The sequence below is a fragment of the Colletotrichum fioriniae genome (assembly GCF_027942845.1).
Source record: "Colletotrichum fioriniae strain IMI 355084 chromosome Unknown scaffold_11, whole genome shotgun sequence".
Taxonomy (NCBI): Eukaryota; Fungi; Ascomycota; class Sordariomycetes; order Glomerellales; family Glomerellaceae; genus Colletotrichum; species Colletotrichum fioriniae.
The window spans coordinates 1,017,011-1,036,493 of NW_027076847.1; the positions used below are offsets into that span (position 1 = coordinate 1,017,011).

A 19,483-nucleotide genomic window follows, 5' to 3' on the forward strand; every position below is an offset into this window, starting at 1 on the left:
AAAGAAATGCGAACACCTTAAGATGCCATCAAATTGACAGGAATGACAGGTCAAGAAATCTGATATAGTACAACGTTTCCCCCGCCACTATGTCGCTCAGGTGCGGTCAATTCACCCGCCGCCTTAAGGTGGTATGAAGAGCGCGAGCAAGGTGAGTAGGATGAGTTGATACAGGATCTCAACTCATGGGCTATGGCGACTTGGAGTCTATTACCAGGAACATGTTGACAGACAACAGTTGGACAGTGTACGCTGCATTGGTGGCTTGTATTATTATGTTACAGTCCATCCTCCCTGACCCAACTAACCAACTATTCATCCATCCATCCATCTATTCATTCATCCATCCTGTCACGAGCGGGTCAGGGCAACCAACTGTGGCACAAAGCAAAAGCTTCGGTCATGATACCATTATCCCCTGTTCTGCACTATATAGCTACGAGCCTACAGGGACCAACTGCATCGGTCGTAACACATGCATCGCTTTAACCGAGACTTCTAGCGCGGATGAAGTTTCTGCTGAAGTCATTGTGGCGAGGTGATCATGATTGAGGGCTTTTGTGGGGCAGCTTTTGAGGACAGGCAGGAGACTAGGGCAGACTGGCTACACTACGATGGTTGCGCTGGAGGGTCAGCGTCCACAGTCTAGCACTAAGTATGTACATTCCCGTGTTAAGCATAGTTTCATGTCCATGGAATAAGAACATTTCAATCTGTAGGAAACAACTGAATATAAACGCTACCAACGAAAATCGAACTGCAGAAGTCATATCTACACCTCGCACAGTACGTCACCCCCTATTGCGCAGGTCTCTCAACTTGATTAGATTCTCCAACCATACCACCGCGTTCTCAAACAATGTCCTCATTGCCCTTTACCTTTTGGAATCGTCTTGTCTGAGTTGTTTTCTCACGAGGATTTGTTATTGATTGGGCATTACCGCCGTTTCGTTCCGCCCTGCCCGCCGGGCGTGCAGGTCTCCCGTTCTTCGCAGCCTGGAACCACCAATACGCGGCTAGGGGAACCACTGTAATTGACTCCGTTACCACTGCAACAGAATAGGTTAGTACACCATCCACAAACATAGTTCAGGAATCGGAAGCCGTACAGGATGCCGCAAAAACTTGCCACCATGTCCATGCAACGTCGCCGCCTTCGTCATGAGAAAAGTCTAGACTCGGCACCGCGAGAAAGCCACAGACGAACGAGATTGGCGTCTGAAATGATCAGCATAGGTAAGTACTCAACCCATCTTAGACTCACGAAGATGACTGTCACAATGGTGAAGACGAAAAGGAGTTTGGTTTGCCACTCGCTGTCCAGAGCTCGTCTGCGTGTGTCTCTGACCATGCTCAAGTTTCCCTGTTTCTGCTTCATGTCAAGGAGATTATTGAACTATCGAACATTTCTGTCAGTAATGAAGCCTTCGAAGCACAAGCAGCAACAGGGTATACGCACTGAAATCTCCACAGATTCGGCATCTTTGAGAAGCTCTTTGACTCTAGATCTTCGGCCAGCTAGGTCTGTTTGCAGACTCGTGAGAATGTCTTTTTCATGGGAAGAGAGCCCCTCTTTGCGCAGATACCGATCAACAACCCGATTTTGATGAATGAAAACCTTTTGTATCATCTTCAACTCGTTCTCAATGTCTTTGATCTCAAGAAGTGCGTCTACTTCTCCGGATATATCACAAAGGGTGTTGATGTGGTGTTCGCCGCTTTTGCTGTCGCTTGGGTCCTTATGCCAGCGTTGGAAGTTTGCGTAAGACTTTGCCTCAATCTCGGTCTGCCAGTGTAAGTCAATTTCACGTAATTCTGATTGCTTAGTACATTAAACGCTACAGCCTAGGCCTACCTGTAAAGTAATGCTTCGTTGGAAAATGTCCAGTACATTTTCCGTCAATCCAGAGTTTGTGGGTGCATCAACGAATTCAATAGCGCACCGCAGCATTTGAAGTGCCATCAAGTCAATGGTCCGAGGAGGCCTATTTCGCATTGTCTGATCCAGGTAGCTCGAGAAATTCTGTTCTCTGGTTGCTTCATCGTGATCCCGTCGACGGTCAGGGTATGCGGTGATGAGGGTATCTTCAGTCAAATGACACAGACATGCTGTCAGTATCTGATTCACTTCCGATTGGAACAGAAAAGCTCAACTAACCGTAGTCCATCTTCCAGATCCACATCTGTTTGACCATCAAGATGTTATCTTTCTGAATTTCTTGTCTGTTCTTGAAAACAACCTGATCGATGTTACGGAGAGATGAGTCGCGGTCTTCGAGTGAAACATAGTATGATTGATCCAATGTAGACGCCTCATGCCAGTTCTTTGCCGAACCAAGGTCGGCGTTGTATATGTTCTTCAAAACAAGCTCGTCTGAACGCGAGGTTTTGCAGACTTCGTTGCCACAGCCGTTCGCCTTCAGGCATTGAAGACTTTCTGAATCGAAATATGGGATCTGGAGGTAAAATTGAAATTCAGTCATAATTCCGGAAGCATTACGGTTGAGAGATCAATGTTTACCACTAGAGAGAAGATGGTGTCATATGATTCGTGAAATGGTGCAAAAGATGGCCGACGCAAGCCCGGGTGATGTGGGCCACATCGTATTTCATCGTACGCTTCCTCAAGGAACGCGTTACTTCCGGCCAGGTACATCTCAGAGGCATGGGTCTTTTGACTCCTCATGACGTTCATCACTTCCTAATACCGCGGAGCCTTTAGTGCTAATTGTCACATATGTAATTTCAAGGGAGAAAGATAGAAACCGCAATCTGACCTTGACCCAGACTTTCTATTACGAGTCAGCTTGTGTCAATCTATTTCTTCAAAAAATGAACGGCTTTGACACTGTACATTATTCTTGGGCAAATGTATCCACATCCACTCCTTGTCCTGTGGGATAGGGCTTGGCCTTTGGAGGAAAGCATCAATGGGTATCTTCTCTGAATCTTCGCTCGAGCCGAATGGATGGCACTGAACGCTCAATGAACGAAAATGTTTCAAGGAATCGTGTTCCGCGAAGATTGTAGCCGACTGGATCGTGTTTTGCTCTCTCAAGCCGACAGATTGGAGTGAATGACCTTTGAGAATGATGAGTATTTGCTGTAGAGTGGACTGCTCGACCAAGCTCAATCCTTCCGCCTTGAGCTTCTCAAAGACCAGTTCTTGTACTGTTTTCATGTCGGATGGTCTTCTGTAGCTGACATCAGCGCCGTGGTTCAATAAAAGCTCAAAAACTTTGGGGTGATCCTTGTGCAGAGGTGCAGAATTGTTCCGACCCTCTCCTAAGAAAGAGCGATGCGCGCGCCTTTCTACCACAGCATGGAGGACTGTGTCTCCCCCAAGAAAAGCCCTAAGCTCAGTGCGTGCTCCGAAAAGTAGGAGTTTCTTTGCTACTTCGTACTGGCCGAAGTAAGCAGCCTCATGGAGAGCGGTGTATCCGAGACGATCTGTGTCATCGACCTTAGATTTGGTACCACTGGTATCGAAACTGTCCAGAATATCCTGCACCTGTTCCGAGTCTCCTTTTGCAGCGGAGATGAGAAGATTCCATGTCTGAGGATCCTTGCCGTTCGTTAGTGATGCTCCTTTTGTCATCAATCTCTCGGGCACCCATTCGAATATCGAATTGTTTTTAGCAATTCCCACGGCGTAGTCTAACACCGTCTTACCAGTGTTGTCTGTCATATCGAGGTTAATATCCCTGTCAATGAGCTCTCCAATAAGCCTTCGATGACGCTGTTCGATAGCATGGAATATCGCTGTTTTGCCGTTCTCGTCGGGATCGTTGATGTCTGCCCCATCCTCGAGAGCAGCCACCATCCTGGCCAATTGGCCGTCGAAGGCGAGCTTAGGTAATATTGGACGTTCATCAACTCTAGCTTTATCTGTATCCGGCCTCGATCCGTGAATGACCTTCACATCCACGACTAATTCGCGTCCGCCATCGTTAAGGATAAGGACTCGAACAGATCCTCTGCCAGATTCAAAAACGCTAGTCAAGCGGGACCAGAGATTCGATTGATCGATGACGGGTATATTTCGTTTAATATCACCCGCCTCTGTCATTGCGACCACGTGACCATCTTTCAAATCCAAAACGCGGTATTGCGTGAAAATCGGGCCCATCATGGTCTGTACAGCGGCGTTTGGGCCCGCCTCGTAGATTGTGGAGGTCTCCTCGTGAAGCTTCTTGGTGAAAAGGCTAACACCAAGATAACGATACTGGCCAGTGACGGCGGAGGTAGAAATCTTGATGATTTGACAGGGAGTGCCCTTTAGCATGAGAAAATCACCCAACCGGATATGATGGCACGGTATAACTACCGTGTGCGGTAAAGAACCCGGCTGGGGGTCATCTTGCAGTTGAGAATCCATGTCGGGTTTGACGTCCTCGTCAATCATAATGCGTTTGGATTTGCCGCGACGCTTCTTCGATGAAGGGAGCCTGGACGTATCCGAAGCTGAAATTGTCAGGAGGAACTCGTAGCATTGCGGCCCAGAAGTTCACTTACTATCTGCATCGGAGTCGTAATAGCCCATGGTGAAATCGTGATAGCAGATGCGGAGACTTAGTGAGATCCACTTGGAAGCCCAGATCTGGGTCTTGACAAGGCGTCGGTTTGCAGAGGCCAAATAAGAGTCAATTAAACAGCTGAAAGGCGAGTGGTGGTGTTTTTGCCCTTACATACTGCTGTCCGGATACGAGATTGAATGGCTCATGAGGCCATGTATGACAGAAGTTTATCGTTCACGCCCAAGAGGCAACTCAGCGAGAAAAAGAGATGTTTCTGAACAGAAATGGTCAGGGTGCGGAAGCCTCTAGAATGGATCAGATCAGCGTCAACTTCTGTTTGACGGATGCGAATTGCTCGTTCTGCCTTGTGAGTGTGAGTACCCCTCTCTTGGCAGACCAGGCCCCCTCATTAAGGTAATAGGTCATATGCAGACATTTGTTCTGTGCCTATGCATAGACGCCAGGTATCCTACGCGACAACACAGCGGGAAAATGTGTTGAGCGAAGGTCCATGCATTCTGCAGGAGAGTCCTAACACAGTTAAGGCGCAGATCACCAAAATGTAGCCCACCAATATGTCCAAACTTATACAAGTTTAACAATCACTGGTGGATCAGAGCCATAGGGTACCCATCGGCATTGTGCTTCCTTGGAATGCATGCGACTATTGTTTCTTAATAGCATATTCTCGACGATCGGGCCAATGATAAGTGGATCGCAAATGGGCTTACTAGAATTAGGAGATGATGAATTACAGCTGTATCTGCGCTATCTAAGACCGGGCTTGCATTTATTGCCTTGGCAATGCAGGGAGAACCGTATAGAGAGATAATCCCTCTTCCGCCGGGTGGCTTTTGACAGCTGTCCTGCATGGCATATTGTGGTATGTACTAATAGCGAGTGACTGGTAAAGTCTGGTTCCCGAAATGCGCCCTCTACTAATACTTACAACCGTCTTACTGCATTGCAGTCCACGTAATGGTCAATGATTGGCATTTCGGTACACCAAAAGGGATTTGTGAAACAAGTTTTACTTCTGTTGCCGGTTAGACAGCTTTCATCCACACAATATATCTCAGGTGGGGGTTCTTGTAGTTCCACACACCTATCATGGAAACCCAAACAGAGACAGAGATGCTCGCGTGGTGCGAATGCCTATGCGATGTGACTCTATTGCGCTCCGTGCATGTCCGCCTGGGGACCTGTTCCACTTGACGCTAATGCAAGCCGCAGGTAACCCATGTATCGAGCAACGGCTTCCGGAGGAGACTAGATGTCTTTGCCACTACAGTATCAACAGTCGACCTCTACTCGGATGACGGCACCGACGTATCCTCCAATGGCACATGCTCCCCCGCCTGCACCTTGTATGATCCAGCGCCAGGAATCGGGGCCAAAAACGCCGGACGCTTATCCGCAAAATACTCAAAGTCAGGCTTGAAGTAGTCCAGGCTATTCAATCAACTAGTCAGTAAAAAGCTCTCGGTGCCTAAAGCCAAACAGAAAAAGGAACACTGTTGTGAAACATTTAATTACCCATGATTCATCAGACCTGTCGGAACGAAGGCAAGCTTCCGCTCCAACATGAGCGGCATCACAATGAGTGTGCACGCGCACTGGCTGCAAAAGTACTTTTCCTTGGGGAACAGCGTTACCGTATCTCCCGGGATGGTGTAGACAGTTTTGTAGCCCTTGGGATCGTCGATCGTCATATTCTCCGACTGGTAGATGATGTACTGCAGCCAGACGTGGTTGTATTTAGCTACCTTACTGATCGTTCATGTAGCGAGCTAGGGGTTAAGGGGAGTGAGGTTGGAAGTCCGCACCTGCTGGCCAGTCCCGCCCGAATTCTTGCGGCAATGATCGCAGTAGCAAAACACCTTCTTGAGGGGCTCGCCCGCGAGGTAGAACCGGACTCCGCCGCAGAGGCACGAGCCGGGGTACTGCGTCGACGTGTCTACTTCCTTGGGCAGGCTGCCGAGAAACGCATCCAAGTCCGCCTTACCCCATCTCTTGATTTCCGTGGTGGCGGACATTTCTAGGATCGCATTGGATAGAAAACGTGCGTTGACTCAATGACATATGGAAAGTGGGCTGCTGACGTTGGACAGGCACGGAAGGGGCTTATGTTTTAATGTTGTGTCCGTATTTTCAGCTCGGGGACTTTTATTGCGTCGGCTTCGGGTGATTATCCTGGAGGTGTCCTACAGTTCTTGTAATATAGTCAGCTTGCTGGCCGCAAGTTCAATTTTTGGTGTTCAAAGTAGGTTATCAACCTATTCTTGCTTTTGTTTGGCCATGTTTACATGATTGAGTGCAACATTCTCTGGAGTCAAGCAAGGCTAAATGTAATGTGGTATTTGGGTGCCATGGGGTCGTGGCTTTTCGTTGAAACCTTCTGATTGGTCGAGAAAGCAGCTTTCTGCCCGATTAGGTTATGGCGAAGTTCGGAAAACATGGACAAGCATGGATGAGTTGAGCGTGAATTTCTCATCGTATTCAATAGAACTAGGCCTATAGTTCACCGAAGTCCCTCACTACACGGTGGATTCGGGATCTCATGCCATCCCTTTATTGTCCATTTTACATACTGATGTCACTGACATCCCCCCAAGTACTCCGTTTAGAGAATGTCTTGCCGACAGCTTCCCGTGCATTGACTTTTGCATTTTGAATATGAGCCATCAACACAAATAATGTTATATACGCCTCGACCAGCAGATTTTCAGAGCACGAATCAAATACGTTGTCGTGAATACTCCGGGGCCTTCATTAACATCTCCATCATTGCCTACCTTAGCCATTATCCTGCGTTGGCAGGCGGCAAGTTATAAAAGTCATTGCAAGACCCAAGCACCAGCCAAGAAGTCAAAGACGGAATCCCTTCTTGGTCGCAGGGGACCTCCCCCGCATCGCCGGTCCGTACCTCTTAATCGCGTAAAACCCAGGTACCACAAACCCAGCCGTAAAGACAGCCAGCAGACCAAACGCCCACTCAGGGCCGAGCGTCTGGAACATGGGGACACCAAAGTGGACAGCCGCAGCCTGTACAGGAAAACAGGGTATCAGCCAGGCCGCCGTAGCGGACGCGGCCTATCCAGGGTACAAGTCTGTTCAGATTCTCGTATCAGCATCTCAGCGTCTCAAAGTAAGGATGGGTGTGGTGTCATGTGATGTATTTGCAACTCACCCAGAATGTAAATCAAGAGACACTGGTACAGAAACGAGTCTGTAAACGCAACGACGCCGCCCGTCACGGCCTGGTGCCATTTACCCCACGGGGCGCCGCCCGTCAAAGCGGACCAGGCTAGGGCGACGGGGAACATCCAGATCACGTCCTGGACGAGCAAGAGTCGCGACTCCGGGAGGGCGCGGCCGTGTTGTCGTGTTTTGTCTTCCCTGTAGAGGCGGGTCTGTGTAGGCATGACGAACCATACGAGTACCACGCCGATAGCCATGAAGATGATGGAGATGGCGGCGTCCATTAAACTGAGTCGTCGCGAGGTCAGTGATTCCGTATGTGACAGACAAGTCTATGGATGACGGGGACGAGATAAAGAAACCCAATAAGAAGTATTTGCTTACGAAAGACCCTTGAACTCTGTTAGGGTTGTGATCGAGCCTCCAACAGTGAGAACAAAGACACCGTTGGCGAGGCCGTTGTAGATGCCCGTGATCCAGATGATGGGCTCTGTAGCGAGAAGGTACCAAACTCTTGTCAGGAAATACCACCTCCCACGCGAGGTTGGACCGGCGTCAAGCTTAGACTGCGGAACTGGACCGGTGGTCTTGCCTTCATCACCAGCCCGGGCCGCATTGAGAGACTCGGGCACAAACGACATGGGAACAGCGCACGCGGCACTAATGAAGACAGTGACCAAAAAGTACCACTTGAGGTCAGCCCTGGCGTCCATGAGAGCCGTGGCGACGACACCGCCGAGGGTAGGCCCGACGCTGGCACCGATGACAAAGAGCGCAATGGGCTGGCCAATATCGTCTCTATCGAGGTACAGGTCGCTGAAGACGGCGGGAACGAGGGAGAGGGAGGTTGAACAGGAGGCGCCGCTCAGGAACATGCACAGAATGAGGGTGGGTAGGTTTGGTGCATATGCTGTGCCCTGTACTCTCCTGGTTAGTCCCGGGTCCGATTGACCCTCCTCCATCCATGACACGGTTCAACAACGGACGTGTGTGAGTGTTTACTGACTAGATTGAGGGCGGAATAAGCCAGCATGGAAAATATCGTCACTCTCTTGCGACCAAAGACATCCCTGCCGTCACGTCGTGTTAGCAAGGTGAGAGTCTCGATGCAGGGGATTTGTTTTTTAAATCGTACGAGAGGGGGCTCAGCAGCGATACACCGAGCATATTGCCCATGATCTGCATGGACTGGCCCAGCGTGACGGTCTGGACGTTGCTCACGCCGTACCTCTCCTGCACGACTGGCTGCGCAAAGGAGTAGAGCGTCGAGAGCGTCAGAGCGATGGTTTCCCAGGCGCAGTAGGCGCAGACGAGGTACCACCCCCCCTGAGAAGACCAGTTGTCCGAAGGACGAGCTGCGCTCAGGGTAGTCCTGACAGTCTTTTCCATTTTGGTGCTGAGAGATTGTGTAAGAAAAGGCTAGGGCTAGAACAGAGATCAGGAATTGGAGAAACCTCTGTTCATGGTTGAATCCTCATCTATCTAGTCTTACTCAAAGCTCAAATACAAATTAGGGGGTTTTCTACCGAGAATCGGAGTATCGATTCGCAAGTCGAGTCGGGGGGAATCCATTGTCGTTAGCCCCCGCACTACAAGGACAACTTTACAAGAGTAAAACCACCCGAACTCAACCACCCGACGTACCTGAAGTCCAGCATCATCAGCACTTCCGCTGCCAATACGCAGACTACCACACCTGTTTTGCCGCCTCTCGTCTAGCCCACTCGATGGCGGACCACAACGCCTGCACATCCCTCGGTTTACGCGGCACATCGTGGCCGCCGTCGTGCACGAGCGATCGCGTCAGCGTGGCCACGCAGAGCCCCTCCATCAGCTTCGACATGCTAACCAGTAGCGGGTCGTCAAGGGCGCCGACGACATGGACGGTAGGTACAGGAACCTTGCAGCCTGGCGAAGCAATGACAGGATGCATGATGCGCGGGAGATGGTCAGTGTCATTGTTCGTGGCTGCCGACGCCGGTTGTAGCAGCGCTTCGAGGCCAAGAGGCGTGTCCGGTGCGATGAAGCCGCCGACGATGGACGTCTCCAGGACCTTTCCGAGGGAGCTGAAGAAGATAGCGCGCTCTCTGGGCCCGGTGAGGGAGGCGTAGTCATTGTGGGTGGCCCCGCGGGGGAAGTCTGCGAGGACGTTGTCGCGGTCGCTAGGGGTGAGGCCAGTGATGAGGTGAGAGCAGAAATCCGGGTCCGGGGAGAAGGCGACGATGGTAGAGAGGAAGACTGCGAAGGAGAAAGCGGGCGGGGTTCCTGGGTTGACCATCACGTTTTCGGCCATCTGCAGCAGGTAGGCGAGGGCCAAAGAGCCGCCCTGACTGAAGCCCAAGAGACCATCAAAGGGGCCCTCGTCGTCAATGAAGTCTTGGAGGTGGTCAAGGGACGATTGGATGGCGTGGGGGCCAAAGGATTGATTGAAGCATCGGAAAGGGGGCTGTGCGAACTTGCCAATACCTAGAATTACATCAGCACCGCATAGAGTTACATGTAGAATAAACAATGTGATTTACCATGGGCTCTTTGGCATTCGTACTCGCCATCGAGGAAGACGAACTCGTAGCTGGCGTCGGCCCTGTGGATGAATGCGTCGAGCTGCGATCGAAGGATGGCTCCGGACGTGCCGTAGCCGTGAAGACAGAGGATTCTCATCGTTGCGGCTGCTCCATTGTGACTACAAGCGTGCCTTCTGGGGCTGCTGATACTGCGAGAGGTGGTGGCGGTATTATCTTGGGTGTTGAGGTGGCTCTGAACGGAGAGGGCTAACGGACGAATCGGTTATTTTGTTTCTCGGCCTGTTATTTCGAAGGAATTAGTCCCTGTAGTCTGCAGGAGCGTTCATCCTCCAACAGGCAGCCAGTTCGTAAGCAATCGCACCTTATCCATCCCGGGCTTTCTGCCTGCTTAGCTCCCACGCGAGAAAATATGGTCAATGAATAAGTAATAAGAGATATAGAGTACCTTGGGTACATGTAAGGAGGGTTGAAAGGAATAGGGATGGGGCGTGGCTATCCAAATCAGATGGATCCCTCACGGTTACTTAGGGGCACTAAGGCAAGGTCCCTTTCTGTTCGGACTTTCCTTTTCGGAACCCGGCATGACTTTGGGCGGCGGCCGACCGTTCGCTGACGGTCCCCACCCCCACCCGGCGCCGGGTGGAGTTGTGCCTGCTTACCTTGAGGTACCTTGGGTAATTACTGGACCATACCTAAACAGAAGTGCCGAAGTACCTAGACACAGAATCGCGACGAGCATTTGATTCCACAACTAGTTTCAAACGCCTGAAAATCCCGCGGTTCGTATCGTACATTATCTCGAACCTTTAGGCGGCTGTCGGTAATGAATTAGTAGGTCAGGCAATGTCCCAGCATACGTTCTATAGCCTTCTGCCCTGGGGATTGTTTTATCTTTCCTATCGTACTCATTTCCTACATAATCCCCACCTACCTTAGGCTATTCAAGGTATATTACTCACAGAATACGAAGCAATTGATGAAGCTAAGAGATGTCAATAGTATGGTTAATAATGATTACAATAATAATGGTAAAGATATACCTAGGTAGACAAGCATATGAGTTGAGTCGAAGATTATCACGTTATTCACTTGCCAGGTACGTACCCACAGCCCCGGGAACGGAACGGACCGATAATAGCGGCCGTCAACTATTGGAATGGGCCGCGCTCCATTCCATTCGCTGGACAGAACCGAGCAATCTAACGGCTGAATCTGCCATCTACCGGGTACCTCAAGTGCATCTCTGTCAGATTATAGCATTCACCGTCCCATCATCAATGATTACGATCACAGCTTTCCCTCCCGTGGCCCGTGGACGTTTGATCTTAGCCCTTTCCAATCCAGGCACCAACGCACACTAGCCACACGTGGCGGGTAGGTAACCTTGACCTGACCTCTCGTCCACTTACGGATGGTTCGGACGGACGATCATGTGGATAATTTCACCAGGCCCACAACAACTCAAATTCGACGTAGGCAAGCAGTGCGTTTTTTATAAGATTTACTAGGCCGATATGGATGCTTGAGCTTGAGTTGCACGAGAGGTCGACACAAAAATTCGGAGTTACGTACGCGTACAGGAAATGTGTCTATTTTTGCACGGGATCTATGACAGTGAATGCATTACACCGCAATCCTGAATCCTGTTCCGATCCATCACGCCAATTCTGTCTTCAAATTTCTATCGGAACCACGAAGGAAAAAGGTTCTTCAAGGAGACCACATCTTCACACAAAGAGTTCCAGTCTCCCGCTGTTAGCTTCCCATGTGCGTAAGTCTTGGTCCTTGAGGGGGGCAATTCTGCTGCCAGGGGCCCGTCTCTGGACTCGAGAAGTCCAGACACCAACCAGAAATCAAGATCGTGCGTCGGCCTTGTCGGTCGTCGGCTTCTCATCCCAGCTCTTGGGGGGCGTCTTAGGGAGCTTCATGTAGGCTCCCAGCAGGGGTAAGAACACGGCGACGGCGGCGCCAGCGATGCTCATGGCCCACGCATTATGCAGACCGCGCATGTACGCCCTCAGCACGCCAGTCAGTGCATCACCCGACAAGACGTTCTTCAAGTCGTACGCGCCAATGCTGAGGACCTCGGCCGGAGAAACCATCGGTGCCAGCTCGGGCAGGCTGCTGATGAGGCCGTTGTTGAAGATGGCTTGCGCCATGCCGATGCCAAAGGTGCCTCCGATAAACTGGAAGAAGAGCACGTCCGACATGGCCATGCTGTTGTCTTGCTTTGGGGTGATGGCGTTGGCGATGATGACGGGCGGCTGCATCGCCAGACCCGTACCGACGCCGGCCACGAACTGGAAGCCGATCCATTGCGCGCTAGTGGAGTCGATGTCTAGCATGTAAATGAGGCCGGCCCCAATGGCGGCGAGCGATGCGCCGGTCATTAGCCACGGCTGGTACCATCCGACCAGCACGATACCTGGGGCAGAGAAGAGACTGAATAGCGCTGTTGAAGACAATGTGGTCAGCTTCTTGTTATTGACGATGATGAGCACTTGGACTTACTCATCGGAAGAATAGTTGGTAGCAATCGGATACCACTCTGCAAGGGGGAAACTCCATTGACGGCCTGGAAGTAGATTGGGAGATTGTAGGCCAAGGGGAAGAAGGAGAAGTTGATCCTGAGAACGGGTTAACTAGATACTGCACAAGAGAGAGGAGTCTTACATGGAAACGAAGACCGCGCAGGCCGCGATCGTCCTCCGCTTCATGAGACGGCCAACAAGCAGGGCACGGTCACCCTGGTACCATTCAAGAACAATGAAGACTATGACGAGGACACCGAAGGCGACCAGCAGACCAATAACGGTACCCGAGTTCCAGGCCTTGGTGACACCACCGTATTCAATGGCGAGGATGAAGCACGTTAGCCCGCCGAGAACGACAGCGACGCCCGGCAGGTCTAAAGTATAGATGAAGTCCTTCCAGCCAATGGGCTCGATTTTGTGGTGAGCAGGAGGCTTGTAGAAGAAAGCGAGGAAGAGAATGGAGGGCGCGCCGACAATGAGGTTGATGTAAAAGCTGAGGAAAAGTCAGATCAGTACAGGTGCGCCTCGATGTTAGGGTAATTCGGAGCTGCCACGCTGTCGACACTCACCACCAACGCCAAGTGAGACGGTCCGTGAATGCACCACCAAGAAGGGGGCCGACGACACTAGCAACACTGAAAATACCGCTAAGAAGGCCTAGGAAGGCAGGGACAAGCTTCTGGACGACAGAGACGGAGACAATGAGGTAGACTCCGCTAGTCATGCCAGCACCTCCAAACCCTTGGATGGCGCGACCGACGATGAGGGTAGTGCTATTCTGGGCCACACCTGCAATGTAGAGGCCAAATCAGCCACTGAACGAGGAATCGACTGTTGGATAATTGGTATGATGCTGGTCCACTCACCACAGATCAAGCTCCCAAGCTCGAAGACGACCACGGCGGACAAGAAGACCCATTTGATGCTGGCGTGCTTGAAGGCTTTGCCCCAGAGGGAGACGAAGCCAGCGAGGGTGAGGAGGAAACCGGAGCCATACCATCCGACCTGGTCGAGACTTTGGAATTCGCGAGTGATTTTGGGAATGGCCGTGGCGATGATACTCTGTGATGGGATGTGGTGTTAGTAGGGTGGAGTAATCGCGAACGTCACGGAGGGGAGTATTAGGGAGAAAAGACAAGCGGTAGACTCACCATGTCCAAGGCGACGAGAAATTGGCATAGGAGGAGAGAAGTCATGAGAACGAAGAGCTTTAGACCGGTAGCGTAGTCCCCCTCTTCCGCCTTGTCGTCATCGCCATCGGCGCTCCCAATTCCCTTCTCGCTATCGACCGGTGCTGTTAGACCAGGGGCTGCATCGTGACTTTGGCTGAGGGTTTCTTCGGTCTTGCTCTCGTAAGAGCCCGTCAGCTCGACGCTAGGTTGTGAGCGCGGCTGGTTCTCTGGCGTCGCGGTAGCCATTGCGACGGTTTTCTGTTGCTGTCACTCCGGTAACTAATGTGATGTTGTCTGCTGCGATGGTGGGCGTGAAGTCTTGTCATTTAAGGGCAACTAACAGAAAAGTCACGGAGTTGTTGTTTGTTACACCTCCTCGCAGAACACCGATTTGTTTGTGCAATGGATGCCGTGAAATGTTGAGTACGAAACCACAAGAAAGGAAGATGAGAGGTAATTTTCGTAGTTTTTGAACGAGACAAGACGACGTGTCGACGTGCCCGTAACTTGCACCCACCTTGTATCTGGCCATTGTGAAATTGCTGAATATCCCAAAAGGTACGTACCTCGTGATAAAATGAATGGAGAGTGAATCGGATTGTTTGCTTGCCGACTTGCCCAGATTTGTAATGTGGACCAGAGCGGTGCAAAATTAGGCCGGCTCTCAAATGGGCGGTACAGTGTGCCCTGCATTCGAATGATGAGGGTGCGGCGCAAACGCATTCTTGTCATTGGACCCTTGGAAAACACCACACCTCGTCACACCTCACGGCCCTCAGTCGGGAATAATTGTCCCACCCTTACCTAAGTCATTCCAGACCCGTTTGAGACTTTGGTGACATTGGGTTTGTACCCATTCCTCCGTCATCTGTAAGCCGTCAATGGCAGTCGTCAAGCTGTCAAATTACGATTGCCGGTATGGCCAACGACCAATGTGAGCCAGGGCTTGCTATCATTGCCCATTGCCCAATCCAAGCATCTCAATTGGGCGCTATTCTAGCTGATATTCTGCATACCTAGGACAGATTCTCGAGTACCTTACTTTAATCACGTAGACGTTACTTTTCCTCTGTTTCCATGTTTTCTTTCCGTGCCTCTTCTCGACTAGAATCTCCCCTGTTCTGTGGTCCACTTCAGGAAGGTTCCAATTAGGTTCTATTTTACCAAAGTGGCATCATTTTGGAGGCAAGGACGGGATAGAAAAGAGGAAGGAAGGCACAGCCAAGTGGGTTCGGGTCAATACCTTCCAACCAGACATGCTGATCGCCACCACGTACTGATATCGGTAGGCGCTCATCCTCCTGTCACACGCATCAGGAGGTGCATCTCGGATGGAAAGGCCAACGTTGAAACTCCGTCTCTGCGGTGTAAAGCAGAGAGGACAAGCCTCTCGTTTACCCGTTTGGGTCTGAATGCCTTCAAGGACCCCAAAGTAGGTAGGCACTTTACCTTAGATACCTACCTTACATCTTCATTCATGGGCCGTGGGGGACGGTGGAGGTACCTTAAGGTAGTGTAGGTACCCCAGGAAACCCCCCGGGGAAGGAAGTGGAGGGGATGCGGTACTTAAACACGTGCTTACTGTGTACCTAGGTAAGATGTGTACTCAGGTAGGTATCTTGCCTTGTTGACAATCGTGGACGGCAAGGGAACCTGGAAGTCCACTCGCCAAGCGGCCAATGGGAGACCCGCTGAGACTGAAGGAGGAACGGCGCGCTACCTACCTTACCTTAAGGTACCTTAGGGAAACGGCTGGCTGCTGCCTGCATCCATCCCGAAGCCACCCTGGTTCCGCCTACCTTATCCGTTGTCTTGCGTGCTTGCCAGGATGGAATACCTTGGTGAACTTTTGTTAGCTTTGTGATGGAAGGTCTGAAACACAACGGTTCCATCGAGACTTCGCATCCCGCACACCCTACGCTGCCATGGACGTTCTCGATACGTTACCTGACCGGATGAGATGCCGCTCACTGGATGACACCCTCTGTCCGAACTTGTGCACTTCGCAAGCATTTATCTTGGGGGTTTTCTTGATATTACCTCCCGATTCTTTGGCAATGCCAATTGGCCGAGTCACCGTCTTCCATTCGTCTTCCTCTTCTATGAATGTTACTAAATTCGACTCCCTCATGATCATATGACATATCGTCCCCGATGGCACACAGCAGCATCTTTGACTACAGCTCCGAGGTGAACAATACACCGATCTATCATCTTTCATCTCGGAGAGGTCTTACAGACTTTGTCGCTGACTTCTTGCTCCAAACCACCAGGGGTCCCCTGGGCCGCAATCACAAGCCTCAACATCATCGTCGTACGAGTCTAGCGACTGGCATGAGTACGAACAGGACCAAGCACAAGCAATCGCGTCTACATCAGTATCGACGTCGACGTCGACATTCAAGTGCAGTTGTGCCCGAAAGGCATCAAGGCTCCTCAAGAAAATCCCAAAGGAGGGTATCGTCTCATTTGACGCCGTCATGCAGCTTCACCACTCCGTCGTCGAACAGTGGCGCCAAACCACACGCTGTCGCCATTGCAACAATGGCAATATCAACAATGCCAACGTCACCTGTGCCTTGACCACAGCCTCAGAGAAGCTTCTATCTCTCTTCGAGGCTACCACTCACGCCTACACAGCCACCGACTACTTCTCACAGACATCGCCGGATCGTAAGTCCAGCGTCTACCGTCGATGCTTCTATTTTCCTCTGGTCTATACTCTAATCTCCATCGCCCCACTGCCTGCGCCTCGGTCTTTATAACAAACTGACGAACGGCGTGGCAGGCCTCGGAAGCGCCCATCTCTTTTCACCTAAGCTACCCACCACTACTGTCACTTGTACCCGGACGCAGATGACACTCGGAGGCTTTCTTCTCCAGGATGACGAGGCAAATATTCTCGCCGCCCAGGTTATTTACAAGAGTCTAGTGACCCACCACAGTCTGCTCCAAGACTTCCAATCTACACAGGCTCTCAACGACAGCGACCAGTCCTTCATTAACGATGGAGGAGGCCTACAGCGTATCATCGATAGGCTTTTGAGACTCATCGGGCGCTTGCAATGGGAACAAGACACCATAGAACGCTGAGGTCGAGGAACAGCTGCCGCTGCTGTCAGGTGTCTTTCAGACCTGTTCACCTTAGAATGGATACATCTATGTTCAGGAAACCCGGGTGCCTGGCTTTTATCAAAGTCATCTAGTAAGCGTCTCTAGCTCCAGCAAGAAATGCAATGAGCGAATGTACATTACACAGCACATTCTATTCAGTCCCATGACTGCGCAGGGTAATTTCTCGGTTCTGTTTGCAATTAGATTTCGGTAGATATATGCACCTGTTTCCTCGATCCATCTCCCAGTCAGTTGCCATGTGCTCTTTTAACACTCTCAGCATTTTAATCTGGGCCGAAATCTTAAGTTCAAAGGCTGTTTCTCCCAGACGCTCCACACGTGCTTATCAGTGTACCATTGCTCCTGGCCCTCGACCAACTCAAAGTCCAGCCGGTATAGGATTTTGCAGATCATCAGCCGCATCTCTGAGTACGCCAGATTCTTCCCGGCACAGTCTCGGGGTCCGTAACTGAAGGGCTTGAAAGCCGCCTTGTTGTCGTTTTCGAACCTCGGATCGTACAGAGGATGCGTCTTGGGGAGCCAGCGCTGCGGACACCAGCTCTCTGCGTCAATGAAGTTACCCTTGTTTCGCATGGTCGCCACTTGATTCACATGGAGCAGCGTCTAGCGATGATTCATGTCAGTCTCATCATAGCTGTAGAGGCAATGGTATAGAGCGACTAGGAGGAACTCACACCGCGAGGAACCCATTTGCCCTCAAACATGGTTCCAGGAGACTGGCGAGGTGGCGTCTCGACGACAGTAGGAAAACAACGCAGTGTCTCATCTATACATGCCCGCAGATATGGTAGATGCTGCGTGTTGACTAGGTTAATGTCAGATTCGGTCTTGTACGCAGACCGAACCTCTTCAATCAACGGTTCCAGTGCCACTGGTGACATGCCGGCAAAGAAGAAAAAGCCGCTGACGGCCGATGCTGTCGTCTCGCTGCCGGCACCGATCAGCAACCCGCTGTTCATCATGATTTCCTGCTCCGAGAAGCCAGGCTTTCCGTCGCGCGTCTCCCGCATCATATACGTCATGAAATCGCGCCGACCGTCTTTGGGCTCGGCGCCCATAGCCATTCGCGCTTTCACCTTTGCGTCGCCCAGCTTCATGTTCTCCATCATGGTCGAGATGGCGGTCCAGATCTCTCGCCATCCCACAAATACCAGGAAGAACGGTGTGAGGTGCGGCTTCGCCAGGATCATTCGGCTGTACGCAAAGCCACGGATGGCCCTGAAGAAGCCCGAAACATACGGGTGGAAGCTGCTGTCATCGAGGTTGTGGAATGATTCGGCGAAGGTCAGATCTCCAATGATATCAAACGTGGTATAGTTTAGCCAGGTCGCAATGTCCACGGCACCAGACGCTTGCTCGAGGTGGTCGACTAGTTTCTCGACATAACGACCGATGATGCCCTCCTGCTCCTTGAGCGCAGCGTCACTGAAGGCGTGGTTCAGCTGGCGCCGCATACGGCGGTGCTCGTCCCGCGGCGCAGCTACAATTGTCTTGTAGTCGCCTGGGAACAGCTGGTTCGGCACTTTGGCGAACTCATCCATGCCGTGCACCGTGGCGTTGAGGGAGAATACCTGCGTCCAGGCGATGCTGCCGTCCACCATCAGGCGGTTCGGCCCGAGGCGCACAATGTTGCCGTACTTCCGTTGAAGACTCGGAGCCTCACGAGTGTAGGTGCCCCTGACGTTGGCCCGCCACAGCCAGAAGAGATCCGACGCTCCCCACCACTTGGGGCCTGGATACTTGGAAAGGGGATGGAACCATAGCCGATAGATGGTAAGAACAGCCCGGTGTATGGCGATCTACGTGAGTAAGGGTGTCAGCAATGCCACACCACCATAGATGTAACTGTGCCACACCAACGATAAGGGAAAAGGACTTTGGCATTCATCCACCCACCAGAAATGTCAGCACCCCCAACACAAGTTGGATTCGGCTCGTCGGCGTGTATGGGAGTAGTGCGAGAAGGCTCGCCCAAGTCTTGGAAAGTATCATTGTTTACCGTCGATAAGGGAGCACGATTACGGAGGCTGTAAGCATGAGCACACCAACGGCAGAAACGGCACTGGCCGGCTGGTTGCCACCCCTTGAACATTGGTCTCGGGATTTTATACGGACTGCTCCCTTTTTGAATCCTTCATTCGAACAAGGTACGGCACCGGCGCCACTCCCGTGTCGTGCATGATCCTTCCAGTCATGTCATCAGATTCCTGTCCCCATTTGGAGAATTTCAAAGGTGAGACACTGCATTCGTACAGTTCATCCGAAGCCGACGGCTAAACTAATGTGATGTGCGTCTTATCAAATGTCGTTTGTATCTATCTGTCGAGCGTACATGCATGTCGTACTTAAGGCCAATGAGAAAAGACCAGACACATGCTGACCACAATGTAACATCGGCT

At 51.3% G+C, this 19,483-nt stretch overlaps 6 protein-coding genes across 6 annotated transcripts; all 6 read right to left on the reverse strand.

Moving 5' to 3' along the window:
• Positions 1–2,812: 2,812 nt before the first annotated feature.
• N0V96_008908 (uncharacterized protein) lies at positions 2,813–4,524 on the reverse strand (the record flags this gene model as incomplete). The annotated part of the gene is made up of 2 exons (XM_065758487.1): positions 2,813–4,432; positions 4,516–4,524. The coding sequence occupies 2 exons, from the start codon at positions 4,522–4,524 to the stop codon at positions 2,813–2,815; spliced, it is 1,629 nt and encodes a 542-aa protein (XP_065612880.1).
• A 3,086-nt stretch (positions 4,525–7,610) lies between these two features.
• On the reverse strand, positions 7,611–8,002 carry N0V96_008909 (uncharacterized protein; the record flags this gene model as incomplete). The annotated part of the gene is made up of 2 exons (XM_065758488.1): positions 7,611–7,627; positions 7,708–8,002. The coding sequence occupies 2 exons, from the start codon at positions 8,000–8,002 to the stop codon at positions 7,611–7,613; spliced, it is 312 nt and encodes a 103-aa protein (XP_065612881.1).
• A 96-nt stretch (positions 8,003–8,098) lies between these two features.
• Positions 8,099–9,107, reverse strand: N0V96_008910 (uncharacterized protein; the record flags this gene model as incomplete). Its single annotated transcript, XM_065758489.1, has 2 exons — positions 8,099–8,582; positions 8,854–9,107. The coding sequence occupies 2 exons, from the start codon at positions 9,105–9,107 to the stop codon at positions 8,099–8,101; spliced, it is 738 nt and encodes a 245-aa protein (XP_065612882.1).
• Positions 9,108–9,405: 298 nt separating this feature from the next.
• On the reverse strand, positions 9,406–10,379 carry N0V96_008911 (uncharacterized protein; the record flags this gene model as incomplete). The annotated part of the gene is made up of 2 exons (XM_053188850.2): positions 9,406–10,184; positions 10,241–10,379. 2 exons carry the CDS (start codon positions 10,377–10,379, stop codon positions 9,406–9,408), a joined length of 918 nt encoding a protein of 305 aa, XP_053053616.2.
• A 1,717-nt stretch (positions 10,380–12,096) lies between these two features.
• On the reverse strand, positions 12,097–14,195 carry N0V96_008912 (uncharacterized protein; the record flags this gene model as incomplete). Its single annotated transcript, XM_053188851.2, has 6 exons — positions 12,097–12,695; positions 12,755–12,870; positions 12,917–13,270; positions 13,347–13,566; positions 13,644–13,839; positions 13,929–14,195. The coding sequence occupies 6 exons, from the start codon at positions 14,193–14,195 to the stop codon at positions 12,097–12,099; spliced, it is 1,752 nt and encodes a 583-aa protein (XP_053053617.1).
• Positions 14,196–16,967: 2,772 nt separating this feature from the next.
• Positions 16,968–18,921, reverse strand: N0V96_008913 (uncharacterized protein; the record flags this gene model as incomplete). The annotated part of the gene is made up of 4 exons (XM_053188852.2): positions 16,968–17,075; positions 17,403–17,687; positions 17,759–18,883; positions 18,916–18,921. 4 exons carry the CDS (start codon positions 18,919–18,921, stop codon positions 16,968–16,970), a joined length of 1,524 nt encoding a protein of 507 aa, XP_053053618.2.
• Positions 18,922–19,483: the final 562 nt, after the last annotated feature.